At 37.5% G+C, this 21,919-nt stretch overlaps 3 protein-coding genes across 4 annotated transcripts; 1 reads left to right on the forward strand and 2 right to left on the reverse strand.

Annotated features, from left to right (window-relative positions):
* The first annotated feature begins 367 nt into the window (after positions 1-367).
* Mau2 (Mau2 sister chromatid cohesion factor) lies at positions 368-8,487 on the forward strand. 2 transcript variants are annotated; one of them, XM_073086657.1, is made up of 12 exons: positions 368-615; positions 800-979; positions 2,023-2,145; positions 2,577-2,705; positions 3,774-3,882; positions 4,415-4,579; positions 4,998-5,207; positions 5,727-5,836; positions 6,108-6,209; positions 6,860-6,963; positions 7,379-7,581; positions 8,070-8,487. In XM_073086657.1, the coding sequence occupies exons 1-12, from the start codon at positions 391-393 to the stop codon at positions 8,249-8,251; spliced, it is 1,842 nt and encodes a 613-aa protein (XP_072942758.1). In that variant the 5' UTR covers positions 368-390; the 3' UTR covers positions 8,252-8,487. The 2 variants fall into 2 exon arrangements, with proteins under 2 accessions (XP_072942758.1, XP_072942759.1); XM_073086658.1 differs by having other exon boundaries at positions 4,418-4,579.
* A 5,358-nt stretch (positions 8,488-13,845) lies between these two features.
* Positions 13,846-17,211, reverse strand: LOC140752376 (uncharacterized). The gene is made up of 3 exons (XM_073086649.1): positions 16,912-17,211; positions 15,884-16,065; positions 13,846-14,125 (listed from the first exon to the last, which is right to left on the reverse strand). The coding sequence occupies exons 1-3, from the start codon at positions 17,065-17,067 to the stop codon at positions 13,915-13,917; spliced, it is 549 nt and encodes a 182-aa protein (XP_072942750.1). The 5' UTR covers positions 17,068-17,211; the 3' UTR covers positions 13,846-13,914.
* A 305-nt stretch (positions 17,212-17,516) lies between these two features.
* On the reverse strand, positions 17,517-21,897 carry LOC140752374 (WD repeat-containing protein 91). The gene is made up of 4 exons (XM_073086647.1): positions 21,543-21,897; positions 19,250-19,399; positions 18,644-18,849; positions 17,517-18,256 (listed from the first exon to the last, which is right to left on the reverse strand). Exons 1-4 carry the CDS (start codon positions 21,784-21,786, stop codon positions 18,026-18,028), a joined length of 831 nt encoding a protein of 276 aa, XP_072942748.1. The 5' UTR covers positions 21,787-21,897; the 3' UTR covers positions 17,517-18,025.
* Positions 21,898-21,919: the final 22 nt, after the last annotated feature.

A 21,919-nucleotide genomic window follows, 5' to 3' on the forward strand; every position in this document is an offset into this window, starting at 1 on the left:
TCTCTAACTTCCTACATACGAAGATATAAGATACTATATATACTCTTTGGCCATATTGCTGTACCAGTCTTCGCAGAATGTTGATTTTTGAAAGGCAATCGAATTATTTCGCGTCTAAAGTTCGGCAAGTTACTAGACAGTAGCCGAGTTTCTAAATAAGGCATTACACAAGCCATCAATGCAGTATTTTTAAGAGTGAATAAAAATAATATTACTGTGAAACCAATAGTTTAAGAAAATCTCTATATATTTATGTAATATATATAAAAAATTAAAATTTTATACTTTAAAATAAGTTTTATTTTTTAAAATAAAAAATAGTTTGCAAACTTGAAACTTTTACGTTTCGAAGTGCTGTCAACACTGTTCCCTCCAAGCAGAAATGTCAAAATGGCGTCAACGCAGGACGCTTGGTATATTTCTTTACTTGGTTTAGCGGAACATTTCCGCACATCAAATCCTCCTGACATAAAAAGTTGTATTCAGTGCCTACAAGCCGTATTTAATTTCAAACCTCCACAAAGAGTCGAAGCCCGAACTCATTTACAACTTGGGAATATCCTTTTGACACACACCAAAAACATCGACCTGGCGAGAACGCATTTAGAGCAGAGTGTAAGTTTTTTTTTGTTATTTGTAATCGATTTGAGGTTCGTGGGGCTGTTTCGAGTGTGTTACGTGCGTGGGAATTGTTTTGAAGAGTGTGGTGATTGATTTAAATAAGTTTGTTCGTATGACAACTTTCTCATAGAATGTAAACAATGATGTAGAAGTGGGTCATATTGTGTTTTTGTTGCAGTGGTGCTTATCTCAAACGATCAATGGGTTCGATGACGTGAAGTTCGAGGCGGCGAGCGTGCTGGCCGAGCTGTTCGAGCAGCAGGGCCAGCCCACACACTCCAAACCCATTCTACGGAAGGCCATTGAGTTGTCACAGCATAGTGTTTACTGGCACTGTAGACTAATATTCCAATTGGCAGTGAGTACTTTTGTTTTAAGCCGATGTACATGTACACTATCATAAAGATACTTAAGGCAAAGGAATGAGAACTTTTTATACTAAGTAGGTATGAGGTAAAGTTTTGACGACTGTATATTATTATTAATGGCTTACCAAGTAAGGAAACTTTAAAGACAACTAGACAGCATCATGTAATTTACCTCAAAGTGATGATTAAAATTTAAGACAGCTGGATGTTATAGGTATTAACATATTATTTAAAATAAAAACAATAAGTATCTGAAATGCTATTAAAAATAAGTTGCAAAACTGTTCGTTGTTAACATACAATAACAGGAAATATCTAACTTGCAAAAATATTTTTACATATTTGCACATATTTAAAATGTGAATGAAATCAGAAAAATGCATAAATAATTATTTTTATTTACTAGCAGCATATGTTTATGGGCATTGTTTAATAGCGTTGACTTACATTTATTAATTGATAATACAAAGATAATTCATTACTTGTTATTGTGTTTATCTTTATCGGTTTATATTATTATGATTGTACATATTTATAATGTCAATAAAATATAACTTGTTTTCAGTTAATGATGTACAGTAATTATGATTTTCTATGAGACAGCATATGAAAGACTAAATGATACTATACTTCATTGACACTACATAAAATTGGTATTAGTTATGTAGTTTGAAATATCATAATTATTAAATTAACTACAAAGAGGCTTATGATACATGTGAAAGCTAATTATAATATCATTAAGTTTGACTTACTAAATTTGTCACTAAACCAATTTGTTAAAAAAATGTGGTAATTTTATTTTTCTACAATTTCTCTCATGAAAGATATTTGGTAATAAAATATCAATTTCAATTTAAATGTTACTTAGACTTATTTATTACACTAGTTTCCTTCTGAGGTCAGGGTCAGATAAAATCAAGTCATCTCTATGATCTTTTCAACAATAGACAATATACCTTCAATGGCAAGAAAACAGATCAGATTTTATGTTCGTTATAAGTATTGTAAATATGTAAATGTATGTTTTCAGCAAATCCATGCAACGGAGAGGGAATATGAGGTGGCCAGTAGTTTACTCGGAGTGGGTGTGGACTATGCGCAGATATCAAATGCGGCATACACAAGAGTTTTGTTTTTACTTAGTAGGGTAATGGTGAGTATAATGATGTTAGTCATTTGGGAAATTAATAAGATCTGAGCTCTTTGTCTAAATCTGGAGGCACTAACACCACACCTATTTTTGACAAATAATAGAAGAGTTAATTATTGCTATTTTCTGCGGTTTGGAAAGTGTGGCGAGGGAGACAATCTTGTGAATAACTTTTCAACTTAGTCCTCAGTGGTAGAAACACCTGTGTGGTTGACGTCAGGTACGATTTTAATCTTGAGTTGATAACAGATGTTTCCAGTTACACTTACAATCAAGGTGTGTTCATTTGCTACTCAGAAGAATATGAGATATTATAAAAATAAAATATATATATATTTCTTACAACATATAATTTTTTCATACCATTGCAACCTATACAACAGGCTGCTATGATCTAAAATAAAATATGACTAAGTGTCTTCATTATTTTACAGTTGCTGTTAATAGATAAAAAGATCCAAGAGGTGCTCCCTTTATTGAATCAAGCCGGTCACTTAGTTGACTCGTGGACAGGTAGTCCACACCAAAAAGAATATCTTAAGGTGTTCTTTCTCGTCCTACAGGTTTGTACTTTATATGTGCATCTTGTTGATAGTTGCAAGAAACAGATCAGTGATTACGCATTTTTGCAAAGATGCATTTGATGTGTAATCTCTTTAGTTAATTTAGTTCTTATACATATAAATTGAAGCAGTGATAGCCTAGTGGTTAAGAAACTCGGCCTCTCGATCGAGGGGTCCGAGGTTCAAATCCCAGGCACGCACCTCTGATTTTTCACAATTATGTGCGTATTAGAAATTAATTATAACTTGCTAAACGGTGAAGGAAAACATCGTAAGGAAACCTGCATACCAGAGAGATTTATAATTAAAAAAAAAATCTCAAAAAGGTATGTGAAGTCTACCAATACGCACTTGGCCAGCGCGGTGGACTATGGCCTAATCCTTCTCATTATGAGAGGAGACCCGTGGCCAGCAGTGGGACAGTAATGGATTGTTGATGATGACATATAAATTAGTATGGAACTAGCATCCACTCTGACAGCGCGTATTTAATACCATTAACAATTAGATAAACCAGTCATATTTATTTTACTCATTATTAACTACAAAATCAGTAGAATAAATCCCAATTAATCCCTGAATAGGTCTTTGTTATTACTACCAAACCACACGCTTTTTCACATGTAATAATACAATAATAATATAATATAATTACTTTATTTGTTCTGTACAATTGAGTCTTTTTTCTTTGATCAATCTATATCTTGGTTCAATGATGTGGGTTCTGTTTACAATACTGTTAGACTCTTGTCGTTAGGCGCCGCAATGCGGGCGTTACTTATATAATTTGCCTAATGAAATACCATTTACTTCCTGTTATCGCATAAGACTCCGAAAGTCAGGCGACAGGGAGACTTAAAATATCCAAATATTAGACTAATTTTTGCTTTATAGAATTAATAAAAAAATGCGAAATTCTGCATACATTTTTATATTTTCTTATTACGTTCATTTTTATAGATATTGACGAAATTTAAATTTCCCATCTCTTTATGTATAAATGTTCTACTTAATGAGGTAGACATATGAGTTACAGGTTGTCAATAATAATTTATTATTTGGTGACAGGTATGTCATTACTTGATGGCAGGACAGGTGAAGAGTGTAAAGCCATGTCTGAAGCAGCTGCAGCAGAGCATCCAGACCATCATGGCGCCCACGTGGCCGGATGACGATAGTAAGACCTATTTTCATCTAAGAAGTACTGCAACATTGATTTGATACACCCATTTTTATAGTGCTGTTGCTATTTTACTTATGTAGTAACACTTTTTACCCAACTGCCTAGGAAGGGTTATGTTTTTCGCACGTATCTTGTATGTTTGTCTTTCTTTATTTGATCCGATCTTACAAACGGCTGGATAAATTTCGACAGTTATTTTATTTTTTTGTATCAACTTGATTGTATATATAAAACCTGTGGGGTTTTATTTTAGACAGGTTTAGACTTCTGGTTTGAAGGACCATTTAATGTCCCAAAATAAAAACATTTCTAACGAAAATCTTAAAAAGTAAATAACAAACGAACAATTCTGGGATCAATTAATGAATGTGATCTACAGAAGTTTAAAAAGAAAATATTAGTATGAGCCACAAATTCCTTGACCGACGTTAATATTTACGTAACACTTACGACGTGACATATCGTTACCGAAACGTCAACGTCTCAAAGCTATTAGTGCATACAATAGAATTTTGAAACGTTACAGCAGTGTGCGGCACCGCGCCGGGCGAGTCGTTCGTGTGGCTGTCGCGGCAGCAGCTGTACGTGCTGGTGTACCTGGTGACGGTGATGCACTCCGCGCAGGCCGGCTACATGGACAAGGCGCACAAGTACACCGAGAAGGCGCTCGCGCAGATTGACAAGCTTACGTGTGAGTGACTTGTGTTTGTATGTATTATGAGGGATCAAGTTCGAAGGACCATGTATGCTACCATGGTTATAAAAACCCCTTTATGGTTGACTTCAGAGGAATTATATCCACACCTTTTCGAGCTCAATGACAGCAATGTTTTGCACTGGTGTGTTATATTTTGCTGATTACCGATTAGTACTGTGGCGACTTCCCGTTCTCGTCAAGAGATGGCGACACGAGTATTTGGAATCACGCTATCGAAGTTTTCTAAATATCTTGCATATACACAAGCTTGCATATACAGTCTTGCATATACAGTCTCAGTTCGGAGACTGTCGAAGCACGGCGGCTTCCCGGGCTTTATCGCCTAGGTCGTCGGGAGATCTCCCTTTGCCAAACCAGCTTTAAATATCATACATTGTTTTGTTGTGTCCAGCGAGCGAGGAGGGCGGTCCGAGCGGCGTGTCGGGCAGCGTGGTGAGCAGCGGCGCGTCGGCGGGCCCGCGGGGCGGCGCCGCGCTGGCGTGGCGGCTGCGCATGGCGCTGGTGGAGCACGCCGCGCTCTGCCGCCTCGTCGCCGGCGGGAAGGCGCACGCGCTGCACGAGATCGCGCGCGCCGCGCACCTGCTCTCGCAGGCGCCCACGCGTGAGTACACACTGCCATGTGGTGGCTGGTGGTGGTGCATCTTCACGGAGAGATCGCACTCGCGGCACATATGCATTTGCAGGCACTAACGCATAAGAATGAGTGCACCTATCCTGAGTGCCTCTTACAGAAACATTTTAAGAAAACTCGCACCGCACTATAAACAATACCGCCGAGCGTTAAGAACAAATACCTAATGGCGACAACAAAATTATGCTACAAATGGTAATGTAATTTGCTTGAACTTGAAATACAGTTGAAACAAAACAGAAGTGTCGAATGGAGAACATGTTTCCTGGCGCATACGTAATAATAATATATCTACGAACATTGCTACCATCGTCGACATCGAGTTGTGTAATAAATACCAGAATTATAAAAGAACGCCCACGCCATAAATATCAGCACGTGTAACAAAAACACAACTGGGTGAATTCTTTGGTTGTCTAAAATGGTAAAACTTTATAACCAATATTCTGGATAATCTGGATAATAAACAATTATTATTTGTCTTGACAGCGAGCACAGCGGCTGCGCACACGCCACAATTACACTGCCTTCTGGGATTGTACGCGATGTCCATGAACTGCATGGAAGCGGCCGAGGCGCAGTTCCACACCACCATACACGTTAGTATATCCCATGTCCTAAGACTTATACCATAATATTTGTAAAACCAAATTAGGCAAACAATATGAGCTAACAACAAGCCCTCTTAACTATCTGAAAAATAAGCTCTCTATGCAAAACATAGATTTGATCGAAAGACTTATGAACAACTAAAGTAAAGAATTCATACAAATCTTTTTTTAGAAATTAATTTATATGTGATTTATATTTAGTTGTCTACATGTGTGTAGTTGTAATTTTTTGTATAACTATTTTCAATACCACTTACAGATGTCACAAGAGAGAGATCTATGCATGTTCGCAAAACTGAATCTGGCTATTGTTTACTTACGGGGGCGGCGGGACGACGACTTGGCGCAACTCATGGAACAGGTTTGGCTCAATGATCTAGATATGATATAAACGCCTTCTACGCTTTCTACACGCACAGCCCCACACTAGAATTCCCTGCATCGTGGGTGCCATGTCACGACACAAAGACGAATACACCAACACCCAGATCCAGAACAGATATCTAAATTCATCATTCAAATATCTGTCTGGCCGGGGATCGAATCCGGAACCCATTGTGCGTCAGACCGGTATGGTGACCGCGGGTCGGGATGTGATAATATACTACAGGAAACCAACTCGTAAAATAATGATATGATTTTCGTAAAACGATTTTCGTGGACTGTGCATTTCGTGGACTCTGCCAAATGGCATACTTCTAATGGAGGATAATTGTACAAATTCTGAGCTAATAAGGCAAAACTTTTAAGGCATGGAACGTGGTATGAAAAGTACTGAAAAATGTAGACAGATGGCTATATTCGTCAAATTTCGATACTTGGAAAGCAGAAATTGCATTATCAATAACAGGCGTAAAAACTTATGTTACATACGTAATTATTAACCGACTTCACAAAAAAGGAGGTTGTGTATTCTGTCACTATGTCAACGATTTTATCAAAAGCTGATCCGACTTAAACGGGGTTTTCGTTATTCCAATTCTAGCTCTTTACTAAGTTTTTATCTTACAGGTGAGGCCAGAAGCGCTACCCGCGTATGCGCACGGGTTGCGCGCAGCGTCGTACTACGTGCTGGGGCTGCAGGCGTTCTTCCAGGCGCGATACAACGAGGCCAAGTGAGACATGTTTCATTTGTTTACGATATGCTACTGTGTGCTAAAGTATTCTGAATGGCAAGAGCCTAAATGATAGTGCGGCTCACACTTGAATCAAAATGATAAAATAACCCAACAATACATGTATAGTATGATGTAATATTAACCCATTGCTATTCAACCTTCGGTCTCTTGTCTTTTTTAAAATAGGAAGGGTTTTAGGTCCATCATTTACTAAACATATAAATGTAGATTTTTAGACTTCAGAAAAAATAATAAGAATATAATCAAGAATGCTGAGCCATATAACCTTGCTATTGATACTTCATTAACTGATAATTCTTACTTTCTTTCGATTACTATGTTGTCTGCATGCTTTATACTTCAGTCTTATACAATGAAAATGTAACTATATAATACATACTTGTTACCCCAGGCGGTACCTTCGGGAGACGTTGAAGATGGCGAACGCTGAAGACCTGAACCGTCTGACGTCATGCTCGCTGGTGCTACTCGGCCACATCTTCCTCTCGATCAACAACTCGCGCGAGAGCATGAACATGGTGACGCCCGCCATGCAGCTCGCGAGCAAGATACCCGACGTGCACGTGCAGCTCTGGGCCTCCGCTATACTGAAAGGTGAGCTGTTAGATGTTGTATTATTATTAAATCGTTAGTGGCCATTTGCTAGATATTGGTTTTAATATGACAAGGATTAAGACCATATGGCGAATTATGGTCCAGGCTAGTTTGAGATATTTAAATATTTTTAAAATCACAAGAAATCTAAGGGTTTCTCATGATGCTTTCCTTTAATTTTTAAGTACATGTGACAATTATTTTTAAATGCACATAGAATTTAAAAAGTTGATTAACCCTTAGTCCCCCATTACATGAGAGTTAATCATATTACAAGGCTATCACTGTGGTGGAATATAAAATAAGTCATGCTTTGCTCAAGCATATGGCATGATTTATATTAATGTACTCTGGAGGTGACTTCATGTAGGACTCTAATCTTATCTGGAATCGATTGGGTTATTAGGCTGATTCTGCACTCGTATGCTAATTCAATAGAAAAAAGTCTTAATGCATTATTTACTTTAATCATATTATATTCATTGCAGATCTGTACCGGTTGGCGGGTGACACGGAGCGCGAGAACGAGGCGTACCAGATGCACTGCAACTTCTCGCAGGCGCTGCTGAAGGACCACTTCCAGGCGTCGCAGCTGCCGCAGCACGCGCTCGTGCACTGGACGGCCGGCGCGCCGCCCGCCCTGCCGCACCACCCGCACCACCCCGCCTAGCCGCCCGCCGTACGACCTAGACGAAATGTACACGTTTCTGGTCACTTATAAGCGTCGCAGCAACTCGTGCGTAAAGCCTAGCACGAACGATCAAAACAGGCCGCCCGCCCAACACGACGGGGACAATGCTACCTGACGCACTAGAAATAAACAGTCCGTATTGGCTACTTCTGGGTGTCGCAGTTGCCGCAGCACGCGCTCGTGCACTGGACAGCTGGGGCGCCGCCCGCCCTGCCGCACCACTCACACCACCCGCCCTACGACTTGGAGGGAATGTACTTGATTCTGGTCACTTATAAACGTCGCAGCTCGTGCGACACCCCGCCCGGCACGATAGCTCGAGACAGGCTGCCCGGCCAACACGACGACCACAGCACTATCAGACACTGAAAACAGTGTATTGGCTACTTCCTGGCGTAGGTGCTGCCCATTATACGCTCCAAGCGCAGCGGTTTCCAATACACAAGAAATATATAGTGCATGGTGGCCACTACCAGGGGTCGCAGTTGCGGCAGTATGGTTTAGTACCCGTCCACCTCAGGCTACCTACAGGACGCGTCGAGCACAGCACTATCCTATACATGGTGGAAATGTAGGGGCGATTGTGGCCATTTCCAGGCACTATAAGCTCAGTAAGTGCTCCATCGACATGCCGCCTGCTAAACGCGCAAGGCACAGCGCTATCCAATACACTGGAAATATACAATTGTACGTAGCCATTGTATGCTCGTACTGCCTTACACCAACTGGATCACCCCGCATAGTGCGTCTGCCCGGTCAAGCCGTACATTGTACCTGTATACTGATAGCCATGTTTTACATCTCCCTCGTTTGACGAGATAGGCCTGTCCGATACGCTGGAGATATGTGGTGGCAGTAACTGTACATACACCTCGTCCGCCGTTTCGGTTACAGTATGCGCCAGGCACGCTACCTAATGTACTGGAAGTATACAGTCGGCAGTGGTTGCCGGTTACCAGGTCACCTCAAGTACTACTTCACTTGGTTCTACGCCATCATGATGGAAACAAATGCTGGCCTACTGAGAACATTTTATCATCAGATGTTGCACTTTTACATCATTTCCCTGGAAAATGTTCCACCAGATGACACTTGAATGGACTTTAAGGATGACTTATTCCTAAATTGCAATTCATCCTATATGACTGGACACACCATCAAAGTTATAATTTATTTATATTTCCTGGAATATTGGCAGATTTTATATTAACCGAAATGATTCTACCATCAGATATAACATTATTGTTTTTTACGTAATTTAACGTTTTAACGTAATACTCCCAGATTTTGAGACATCAAAATGTTCCACCAAATGTACTACAACAGGTCCGAAGTCTATAAGGAGCTATGTGACACCTGTAAATGCTGTATCGAAGCCGAGCAGAATATCTTGTATTCAAGCCAAGATGAGCAAATGTGAAGTTCAACAAAAAATCTACAATAACAATAATGTTATATTGAGCAATGAGTAAAGTGCAATAATGGGCAAGGTGTGTAATAGTAATGTTAATACAATCCTCATGCAGATATCCTTGGAATAAGCAGCATTTATAGCACCCCTAAAACTTAATATAACCACACAAATACACACACGGAAAATACCTTTGTTGAATACACTATAAGCCACAGGAACAGCTGTTTGAAACTCAATAAGGGTTCAGTAGAACTGGAAGATGACCATTGAAACAATAACTGCCTTCAAAATATTATCATATAGCAGCATTTTATTGACAAACATGAATTATTGAACAATACCTTAAAAATGTGGAATGACAAAAGTGTTTTTGTGTAAGTGGTGAAGTGAAGGTATATATGTGGGTAAAAAAGGGCATTTTGTTATGAAAGGTGAGTAGTATGGAGGGTAGAGGTAAGGAGAAGCATCTCATATTGGGGATCTGTTGAAAGGTTACAGTTGTAAGCAGTAAATAACAGTTAAAAATACCTTCAAAATAGCGCTAGTGTAGCAAAGGGTTGAAAAATAAATATAGCAGTTGTAGACTGAATGAAGTGCGCTGAATTGAATATTTTAATATTTTTTTAGACGAGAGTAGTTAGTTTATAGAATTGCAGTACTATTTACGTAGTTCAAAATAATTTCGTAAATATTGCTACACTAATGCCTCTAATTAATCGCAGACAAATACACAGACGGTTCTCCTCATCTCTACACTCCATAGTGAGTAGTTTATTTTGTTACTAACACATAGTTGTAAAAGTTAGACGGTATTCCGATCCATATGGCACGCAAAATAGACATTATTATAGCTATTATTTATATACAAATAGTAAATGCGAAATATTGTTTTGATGTATTCAATTATATTATCGGCTTAAAACTATTATGGGGCAGAGATTATTCATTATTTTGTAATTTTGACATATACTTATGAAAAATTGATTACAATATATAGGTAATTATATTGATTTGGGCTTTGTGTGGTTATCTTTGTAGGATTACAATAACTCAATAATATTGAATTAAATTTTAAAATATATCCTTTTTTAAATGAATCTGTGACTTATGATGAAGACGATTTTATACAATTTTATAATGTAAAATGGATATGTGAAATTAGAGCCAATACGAATTAATTCTTTACATGCGACCACTAATACAAAAATAGGATACACATGCTAAATAAAGACATTGAGATTTGTGTAATTATTATTTCAGATCAGATTCAGAGAAAATTTCAGATACAATTTTAACTTCGACACTAGTATACATTGACATCGAATAAGTGCATACACATACAAACAGAATCACGTGCCTAAATGAATGAAATTATTTATATATGTTTGTTATATTACAATACAATAGTTTTATAGGGCATTAGCAAAGATTTTTATAATGTACCAAATCATGCATGCATCTTGTTATTCATATTATGCTTTATGTAAAAATATTGCAACAATTATTATTTGTGTCTAATCATGTCTTACTCGGTTTTTGGGCCACTTAATTGATAGCAAATTAACAGTGTAACGTAGCACTAGGAAAGAAAAATATGGGTATCTACGGATGTTTCAAATTTTGATACTTTAGAAAAACCTTTTCCAGATGATGTAGATAAAAACATATCAGTTTGAAACTATCAAGTAGTTGTTTCGGTTCAGCAAGCTGTGGTCAATCCATACAGTCTGAGAGGAGCATAGGCCAATCAAGTTTACCTTAAGTTTAAGTTCAAAAAAGGTGCAAAAAGAGCTCTCTTTTAAAGCCGGCGATGCATTGGCGACTCCTCTGGTGTTGCAAATGTCCATAGGCGACGTTGACTACTTTCCATCAGGTAGCACGTCTGCTTTAGTGTTAGGCTCAAATATATAAAAAAAAAAACCTTCACCATTCTTCCTTCACAGTTCGGCACAGTTAATTCCCATTACTGAGTGGTCCAAACACTGAACCTTAGTATGATTGTTTAGTGTAATTGCAAACTTGATTGGATAATTTGTGTTGATTGATAAAAATTGACAATAAAATCATATCAGGTACGATTCTTTGTGATCCCTGAGATAGTATGAAGTAATAATTTAATCTAAGAAGTCTAATTCCATATGGCTTTTCTGAATGCTAAATGTTGAAACCGATATTTGATTACATTTTTGTTTTTTTGTTGTTATATTCGCCAAACTTTATCATCGCTCTAGACATTTGTTAAATATATTATGTAGTGTCTTAGTATATTCTGGTTATTTGTAGTTTTATACATGGCTTATATCTTAAATATTATAAATTATCAGTGGTATGACAATCTGCGAGCGGATATAAAGTTTGGAGAAATTTAATTTCATTTAATTCACATACTGTTTATTCCTATTTACTATGAAATTATGTAAAGATATTTGCCCACATTTAAATTCTGTTCCTAATAAACGGGTGGGTAATAATTTCGAATTATAATATGATTTCAAATTATATATCTGTAAGTAAGCCTGTCTACTTGTACATGTGGAATTAGTACTGAAATGGCAATATATCGGTGCATATGTGTGTATAGTAACCTTGTAAATGTAGTCTGATCTCATGCAACATCACATTATAGCGAGCTTCGTAACGGCGATGTACATAATTTTATTTCCGTTTCATTGGAAATATGTTGCTGATCAAATAGGGCGATGACACCGTTTTGAGCAATTTTTTCGGGTCTGAATTATTCACTATCTAGGTGTGGGAGTACAAATGGTGGAATTTTAAAATGTAATGTAATACTTGTCACTGATAAGTCTTTAAAGCTGTGGGTCTATGGTGAGACACATTTCTAGGTCATGAAATCTCAAAGGGGCAACTAATTGGTAGGCGAGTGCTAATTGATAAAATTGAGCACGCGAAATTCTAATAATTTTGTAATTTTACGCGATTAATCTTTATAGCGATTTGTGCTACTAAAATAATTTTGTCATGCTGGGTCATTGTTTCTCAATTACAATACCTTCGTGATTAACTTAATCATTCAGTTTCACTTATTTATTACTTATAAAAATAATTCTTGAGTGATTACGTTACAGATAAAATGAATTTGGGAAACAATTACCTTGGTAAAGTAGACATTTAAACTGTTACAGATGGCCAGCTACTTGATATCCAGAAGCATTTTGTTATTTTCTTTGTCAATTTGATAGGTTTGCAGAATTTTCTTCAAGAGGTTTTGGGGCCACTTTTCGCAATTCATGTTCATATTGCAATTCATATGTAAAATAAGATATCACGCCAAAGGGAGCATAGTATCGTCTTATTTTGCACAACTGTATATGTATAAACAAATTCAAGTAAAAATGGTTTCGCTAAATTCAAAGGACTGATATAATAATTGTAAATACATACGTGTCAAATGTGAACTTGAGAATAGAACAAAGACGTCTCATATTTATTATTAATTAATTATTATTATTTTCTTAGTTATCAGTTAGTAGATGAATGAGCGAATGTTGTTGATGATTTGTCTGGTTGATTAATTTTAGGTGTAATTATAATTTGATCGGACATTTCAATGGATGGATCTGTTAATATAAATAATTAGATTCGTCACAATAGTTGTTAAACTTTTTCCATGATAATATTATTTTTGTAACTTAGTGTAGGTAGGGAATGACTGCTTTCGTTAACGTTTGTTGAGGATCCATCCGTTGGAAGGGTCCCTATAGTATAATACTGACCTCCATGAACCCCCATCCCGAACTTATGTTGTAAATTAAACAAGTATAAATCTGTACACATTTTTTATTTAGATTAATTTTCGATGTAACAGTGATATGTGGCCTTAACTAAGGGGTGCATTTGCTGTTGTTAATATGTAAATAAAAGTTGAATTATTGTAAATAATAAAATTATAAAATATATGTTTTTTGCTATACTTTGTCTTCTTATTTACTTAACAATATCTTATGCTCTTAACTGCTAAATAACACTTTTATTACATAATTTTGCCAAAATTAACAGTATCAATAATATTTCATTTTAATTTTTGAGGGAAATTGTCTTTTTCTAGTACGAAAACCATTACTAGGACTTTTTAAATAAGAATTACACTAATTAATGACAGCTTCAATATTGTAGCAACGTTGTCTCTTTGAAAAAAATCAATTTTATTGTCGTTAATATTGGAAAATATCCCTACATGGCTATAAATTTAACCTATCGAGTATTCCTAAGTGAAATTGCAAGAGTACTCGCTGCATATAGATATCTCCCCGCCAGCGGGCTGCGAGTAGTGCAGCGGGTCGGGCGCCAGGTTGTTCTTCCGGTAGAACGTGTCCCGCAAGATGGCGCAGCGGCCGCGGTTACACTCTCGCGCGCGGATACGGGACTGCTTTTGTTGCCAACCGTAGTCCCAGTTAGATGCCAAGCGGAAATAGAACCTAAACACATTTTTAATCATTAAACTGTTGGTAATGTAGATCTCTCAATCAAGTAAGACTGCGCAAGGGCTTGGTCTGCAAAGTCTAGACCTTTAAGAATTGTGCAGAATTTTTAACCGACTTCAAAAAGGAGGAGGTTATCAATTCGGCCGGTATCTTTTTTTTTTTTTTTTTTTTTTTTTTTATGTATGTACAGCAATTACTCCGCCGTTAGTGGACCGATTTTAATAATTCTTTTTTTATTGTGTAGAGACGAGCTGCGAATTGGTCCCATTTAAATATGGTTAGGATCCATCGATTGGTTCTGGAGAAAAAGAGGGGAACTCCTCCACTCAAATATAACAGCCATAACTTCGCCATTTATGAACCTATTTTAATGCCTTTCATTTCGTGTGTGGACAATTGCTACAAGTTGGTCCCATTTAAATATGATGAGGATCAGAGTGGGTTCTGGAGACAAAATATGTAACTCCTCAACCGATGGGTATAATTGAGTTTTGTTTGAAGATATTTGGTGTAGGTTCTAATGAAATTGAAAAACCAGTTTATCTTTGACTATTTAAGGGTCTGATAATGTGGCTCGGAGTCAAAATATGTAACTCCTCAACCGATGGGAATAATTGAGTTGTGTTTGAAGATATTTGGTGTACGTTCTAATAAAATTACAAAGCCAGTTCATCATTGACTATTTAAGGGTCTGATAATGTGGCTCGGAGTCAAAATATGTAACTCCTCAACCTATGGGAATAATTGAGTTGTGTTTGAAGATATTTGGTGTAGGTTCTAATGAAATTACAAAGCCAGTTCATCATTGACTATTTAAGGGTCTGCTAATGTGGCTCGGAGTCAAAATATGTAACTCCTCAACCGATGGGAATAATTGAGTTGTGTTTGAAGATATTTGCTGTAGGTTCTAATGAAATTGCGAAGCCAGTTCATCATTTACTATTTAGTTAGGTTAGGTTGGAACATATAAGACAATATAAAACTAAGCGAGCAGGGCGCGGTAGCGCCCTGCGAGCGGGCGGTTCCAATCAATGTAAATTCAGACCTTACTTTCATTCATGATCACGTTTATACAATTTTATATTGTATTAATGTAAAAGTTAGTATGTCATCACTAAAAAGGGTGAAAAAAAATTTTTAACAAAAAATACAACCGACTTCTATGTCACTACAAAGTAAAAAATAATTCAAATAAATGTTGGTTTAGTACATATTTCTGAAGTCGGCGCTCATATTAGACACGCTGTTTACATCGTTATCCAACTAAATATATTGAGCGCCGACTTAGACACGCACACATATTAGACACGCTGTTTACATCGTTATCCAACGAAATATCTTGAGCGCCGACTTCAGAAATATGTACTAAACCAACATTTATTTGAATTATTTTTTACTTTGTAGTGACATAGAAGTCGGTTGTATTTTTTGTTAAAAATTTTTTCGTATACATTTTAGTATTATGTAAACAATATTTGTAGGCATAATTAATTTATTTTTCTTAAATTTCCAAAAATGTTAGGCGTGTAGGATGCATGTAGGTATGTAAGTGGTTCATTCGGTTGGTGCATTCGATTTTAGAAGTAGAACGCCGAAATTCTATCCGTAAAACCATTTCATCGCTGCTTTTCTAGTACATATTTTATGCTCAGATAAAGAAAAGTTTATTTAAATGAGATTTTTAGGTAACACTTTTCTCGTGTGAAATGCAATGTTAAAATATGAAAATTAATTCTTTAGATAAGTACTTACTTATCTTCAGGAGCTTTTTTATATCTGGCTTTGAGATATCTTTCGGCTGCTCCTTTTTCCGTACTTCCATATAATAAATCCAACACTTGTGGTTCTATTGGCTTCATTAAACTGTCGTCCTCAAACGGGACTACGTCATGTAGGGCCACTGGCACTGGCACTGCAACTGGTTCATCCAATCTCTAAAAGATTTTGGAACCAACATAAGATAAAAAAATAGAGGTTCCTTTAATGTACAATATAAATATATCTTATACAATATGTCCCTATTTTTATAGGACCAATGACATGAAACCTATCTCATTATACGTAGCTATTGCCCTTCAATAACTCGTACTTGAGGTCCAATAATGTAGACCGATGCTCCTCTGAGAATTAAATTGTTAGGGCATAAATAAGCACAGAATTGGTGATGTCGCATTCTGCCGTAGTGGAAACTTTAAAAGTTGTAAGAGTCAAAATGAAAGCAAACCTTTACACCTAAGTAGTCTCCATAAAGTTATAAAGGTCTACTAATTATCGTACTGACCTAAATCTGAGATACATTAGTCAAATAAATGGAATAGTAAGGTGTTAAGTATTTTGTCCCTGTAGTTCCGGGACTAGAATAGGGCTACGGTATCTCCTGCCTGTCGTAAGAGGCGACTAAAAGGGGGCTTCCGGGGTTGCGGGCGGCAAGAGTGGGAGCTCGAACCGCCCGGCCAGCGGCCCCGGGAAGGACGACGGTATGTGTGGTCGCATACCGTCGTATACACCAGATGGTGTGGCGAGCGTCAAGCTCACCTGGGCAGAGCCCGACGGGGCAACGCGCTTAGAGGACTCCGGTTGCGTTCCTTTGGAGATCCCGGAGCCCTCAACGCAGCGCAGAGGACGGCCACCGGGGGGGTTTTAGTGCGGTAAAAATCCCACATAACTCGGCGTCGCTCCCACGTTGTCGGGTACCTTTTGAAGGTTTCCCCCTCGACAAAAAAAAAAAAAAAAGGTGTTAAGTATTTATATTAACGAGTCTTTGTTTAACCATCACCTACTCGCATAAGTTCCTGTCCGAGTGCGATGGAGGCGTCTATTTCCCTGACTTGCTTCTCCTTACACGCCTCGAGTACTTTCATCAGGTACTCCTGATACCACATCCGGTTCCGGCGGTCCGATCTCTTCCATGCGTCTGCGAAGAATGCGTGCGTCATTTTGTTAAATAAATTTGAAATATCGTACGAGAATTTAGATTTCCACAGTAATTTTGCGTTCTAAATGTTTAGGGACTATAAATTTGACATCAATAAGTCGGAATATGTTGTGGTAATTGACATTTGTTTTTGTTTTCAATACGCATGCTAATGCACTCTTAGGATGCATCTCATTATGTAACAATTCAAATAAAAATTCTGGCTTTAAAGTTTAAACGTGTAAGGAAGATTGGTAGAATAATCATTCATAATGATTTCTTTATAAAAAAAACATCTTTGGGTTATGGTAAATGGTCCAATGTCTTTGACTCACAAAAGCAAGCGAGGATAAGGGTTAAAACGCAGAAAAAACGTCGAGGATTCTAATGAGCTCGGTCGGCAAAACAAGCCCTCTGAACGATTCGTCTCCTAGCTATACTGGTTGGTTGTGGAGTAAATAATAATACCAATTCAATGCCAAATTAAAGTAAATATATTTTATTCAATTAAATATTAAACAATGAACAGATCTTTTAAATGCTTTTACAAATAGATACATAGGTACCGTGGAATGTTTTCTATTTACAAAGACAGATATTTTTATTCAAACATAAAATAAAATATGTGAGTTTAAAGTAACTTACTTAAATTAACAATTATAGAATTAAATTATTATCAAAATGTTCAATTATCTTTATTTGACAATTTCAGGGGCTAGCAATTGAGGAGCCATTTGATTCAATTCAACTTTACGGGCTGAAATACATAGAAGTTTTATAAGAAAAAGGGCGACACCGCCTATCTAATGCAAACATTCGCATCGTGCAACATGTATCATAACTTAGCCTAAAGTTTGCTTAAATTATTGTCTCGGTAGCTGCACGCATTGCGGATGCTCCGCGACATAATACCATAACAATTACTTAATATAACCCTTCGTTTACTAATATTATTTAGTTTTTACTTTGGTTAATTTAAATTAGTTCTGACTCTGAGATCTCCCTGACTTCCGCCCCATGACCGGGCTGCCGCCCATCTGCCGCAGCAGTCCTCGCAGCCCGCGCGCCTCTCGCAAACCGCTCTCCAACTGCTCCGTGGGCACCGCACAGAAGTCGTCGACGAGTGGCAGTGGCCCACTAAGGCGTTCGGAATGCTGCGCCAGGCGGGATTGGTGCCCTATTGGCGACGTTTTCTCTATGGGCTGTTGCGCCTGTAAATTTAAAAATTCTTGTTAGTGTAGTGCGTTTAATGAAGTTATTTATAGGAAATTTTTAATATACATGATACTCGAAAACTAAAAAGATCATCAGAAGTATCAATATGTGAACATATGCGCAAGAAGTAAAATTATTACAAAATGACATCACATAACATGTGAAATAAAGTAACATTTCCTATTTTGTACATAAAATAAACTTTTCTGCAAAACTTACAGTATTTACTAGCCAACGTTATGCTGTTGATTATCTAACAGTTTTTATAAAAAGCTCTCATAATTTTTTTTCTAAACACCCTAAAAGAAGTATGACTTCAAGAAAGGTCTTTTGTAAGGTATAAGTAAAGTGTTGAAATGTGACCACAGCAATAATAAACTTACCTTTCCCCTCAAAGTAGAGATTTCATCTTGCAACCGTTTGACAAGCGCAGCGTCACTCTCATAGCTGGTGAGGGTGGGCTGCGGCATGCACTGGAACACCGTGGCCAGCAGGTTGTGGAGAGACACCAGCACACTGTCTTGCCAGGCCCGGGTATAGTACAAACTAAATGTGGGGTTCTCTTCTGGTCTTTGTATGTATGGTAGCACTGTAAAGCAATTGAAGAAATTAGTCAAATTCTGTAGGAAAATGGATATTTGAAATTACTTGACAATAAAATAGCTCCACATATATAAGTTTAATTGAATTTTGATTTAAGATATTTGAAAACAATTAATGTACACTTAACATACAAATACAATTGGTTAGTTCTTTAGGAATCTCATTTTTAAGGAATAAAAAATATACTATTCTACTACAATACTTAAAAACAATAGACTCTTTGCATCATTCATATGCCACTTAGATATTGCACAAGCATTGAGCATATTGCGTCCACTGTTTTGGAGTACATTTTTTTATTGAGGTAGATAGATCATAGATGGTATCATGAAATGAATATTATTACTGCCTTATAAACAAAATAATTAATTTATTTATTAACTTACTGAACCAATCCCTCCACTCATTTTGCCCCTGCAATTCTGGTAGCATCTTTGAGAGGAATTCAGCGACTTTCTCATTTCTCACTCCGCCAGTGCTCTGAGATGCAGTCACTAAGTATAGCTTGTATAAGCTATATTCTATTTTGCGCACAGCTGTAACAGATTTAAAAATTAATTTTATTGTTCAGAATGTAGTGTTAAAACCTAGGTTTATTTTTTTATAATTTGTGCATACTATAAATTACATATTCTTTTAACTGTTAAGGTTTTTGAAGGTGGTAGAACCCTTTGAGGTTCGACTCTGGCGGCACCACCGCCACACCTATTTCTACCTTATAACAGCAGTGTTAGGCGATGCTGTGTTCCGGTTTAAAGGGTGTGGTAAGGGAGACGGACTTTTTCGAGGCGTTCCAGCTTATTCCTCAGGGGTAGTGGCGCATCTGTGGCCAACCTTGGGTGGGGGTATCTGATCCTATCTGGGGTTGAGTACATGTCCATGGGCGGCAGTAGCCACTTACCATCAGGTGGACTGTATGCTCGTCTGCTACTCCTATATTATAAAAAAAAAAAGAAAACATTGTGAGCCTTACACTCTACAAACATATCTATGAAAGTCTTAAAGGTGTGTGAAGGCTACCAATCTTTATTAAGTCAATGTTTTGGCAATGAGAAAACCCATTACTTAGTTTTAAGTTACCGCACGGGTTTAGTTTTAAGTTAAAACTTAACTTGTGGTAGGATAATTTAAAACTTTAAAAGGCACGATTACGATTCTTACGGCGCCAAAATTTGAATGCGGATCCTTATAGATCTCGACGAGACAAGACGAAAAGTAAGAATAATTTTTTTTGATATCTCGCTTAGTTTTCGAGATATCGATATTTAAAAATCGAAAAATAAAAAAAAAATATTCTTTTAATGATGTATTTCGATAGATTCTTGGAAAAGAAAACGAAAACAAAGAATATTTTTTTTCGATATGTTGCTTAGTTTTCAAGATATTAATAAATACATTATTAAAAATGTTGGAATTTTATTGAAAAAATTTTTTGAAGATATATTTTATCCTTTATTATGATTATCACTATTATTATGATAATAATAATAATAATAATAAAAAAAAACCTAACCTAACCTAACCTAAACCTAACCTTTTTTTTTTTTTTATACGTGGGGAAACCCTCATGGGTTCCTCTCTACCGCGGGGGCAACTGAGAGGATATGCCGGACTCTTACCGGCTAAAACCCCACGGTGTTCCTCTGGACGCCCTTTGCCGGGACTGCGGGTACGCTATAGCATTCGTCCGCGGTCCCAGCGGCGTTTGCCCACAGCAGGGCCCGTCTCCGTTTGGGATGGAGTTGGAGTTTGCTCCATCCCCTCATCTTTGAGGTGCGCGCGGGAACACCGCGCGCGCCACCTCGAGGCCTATTTATGACGCAGGACACCCCCGTGTCCTACGCCATGCCTCCGTTATAGGGGTAGGAGATAGGCGTGGGGAACCCTTCTCCTACGCCCGGTTTTCCGGCTGCGGATAGGAAGGTCTGAGGTTCTCTCTCTCTCCCTCTCCGCAGCCTCCTTCTGTGAGATGACTTCCTCGCAGAAGGATTTCATACCTTTCCAGGACCTGTCGCTCCCCACTATGGCTTTAACTACGGCGGGGAGAGAGAGGTCCGGAACCTAAACCTAAGCTAACCTAACCTAACCAATACCAACTCAAATTTCAATCACCTCTAACTTCGTTGTCCCTTGCCCGATTTCTAATTATTTTATACCATCGTACTCGTCTCAACGATACCTTTTCGCACATACTACTTCCGTTTCTCTCCGTTTTCTAAATTTTTAAATATAATTTTCTCCGTTTTTCAAAAATCGATTTTTGGTTTTTCTCATTTTCCTCCGCCGTTTCTTAACGAATTCTCTTCATTTTTCTTCTACCGTATTCTGCACGTCCTCCCCTATCCGGAGATACCAGTCGCACCCGTTTCCGCCGCGCCGTTCCTCGGCAATTTCACTTTTAAAACGCAAAAAATCGAAATTTTCGAATAATTTTTGAGTATCGATATCTCGAAAACTAAGCGAGATATCAAAAAAATTTATTCTTACTTTTCGTCTTTTCTCATCGAAATCTATACGGATCCGCATTCAAATCTTGGCGCCGTAAGAACCGTAATCCCCCCCTTTAAAATATTAAAAGATTATCTATCACAAGGGAATTAACAAAGATCATTTCCACAACCAAATAAATGGAAATTTCATTGTAATAATTTTGCTCTTATTAAAACTTTGTGAACATACCAGGTTGTACATGAATCTCTAACTTGGAGAACACTAAGCTGTCGAGATGAGCCCAGTATTCCTTCAGGCCATTCAGGTCTGAAACGTTGATATAGTGCAGAATTTGATCCACAATCTTATCCACTCTGAAACCTTTGTCTTTATCAGCTTTCAAGTCCATATCAAACGCTTTCACAGTAGACGTGAAACCTCTGAACAGCAAATATTCTCGTACTAAATCGTCTACGAACTGTATGTGTGCCATTGTTTAGAAATAATTAACTTATTGCAAGAAACACTCCTGTTATTTATTTATCTATTAGCAATTTGTTGTTTGACAACGTTGTCCAACTGTTTGACACCTATACACATTTTGACAAAAACATGATAAAATCTGA

Source organism: Epargyreus clarus, unplaced genomic scaffold (assembly GCF_041222505.1).
Source record: "Epargyreus clarus isolate Ecla_fem2 unplaced genomic scaffold, WU_Ecla_fem_2.2 ptg000024l, whole genome shotgun sequence".
Lineage (NCBI taxonomy): Eukaryota > Metazoa > Arthropoda > Insecta > Lepidoptera > Hesperiidae > Epargyreus > Epargyreus clarus.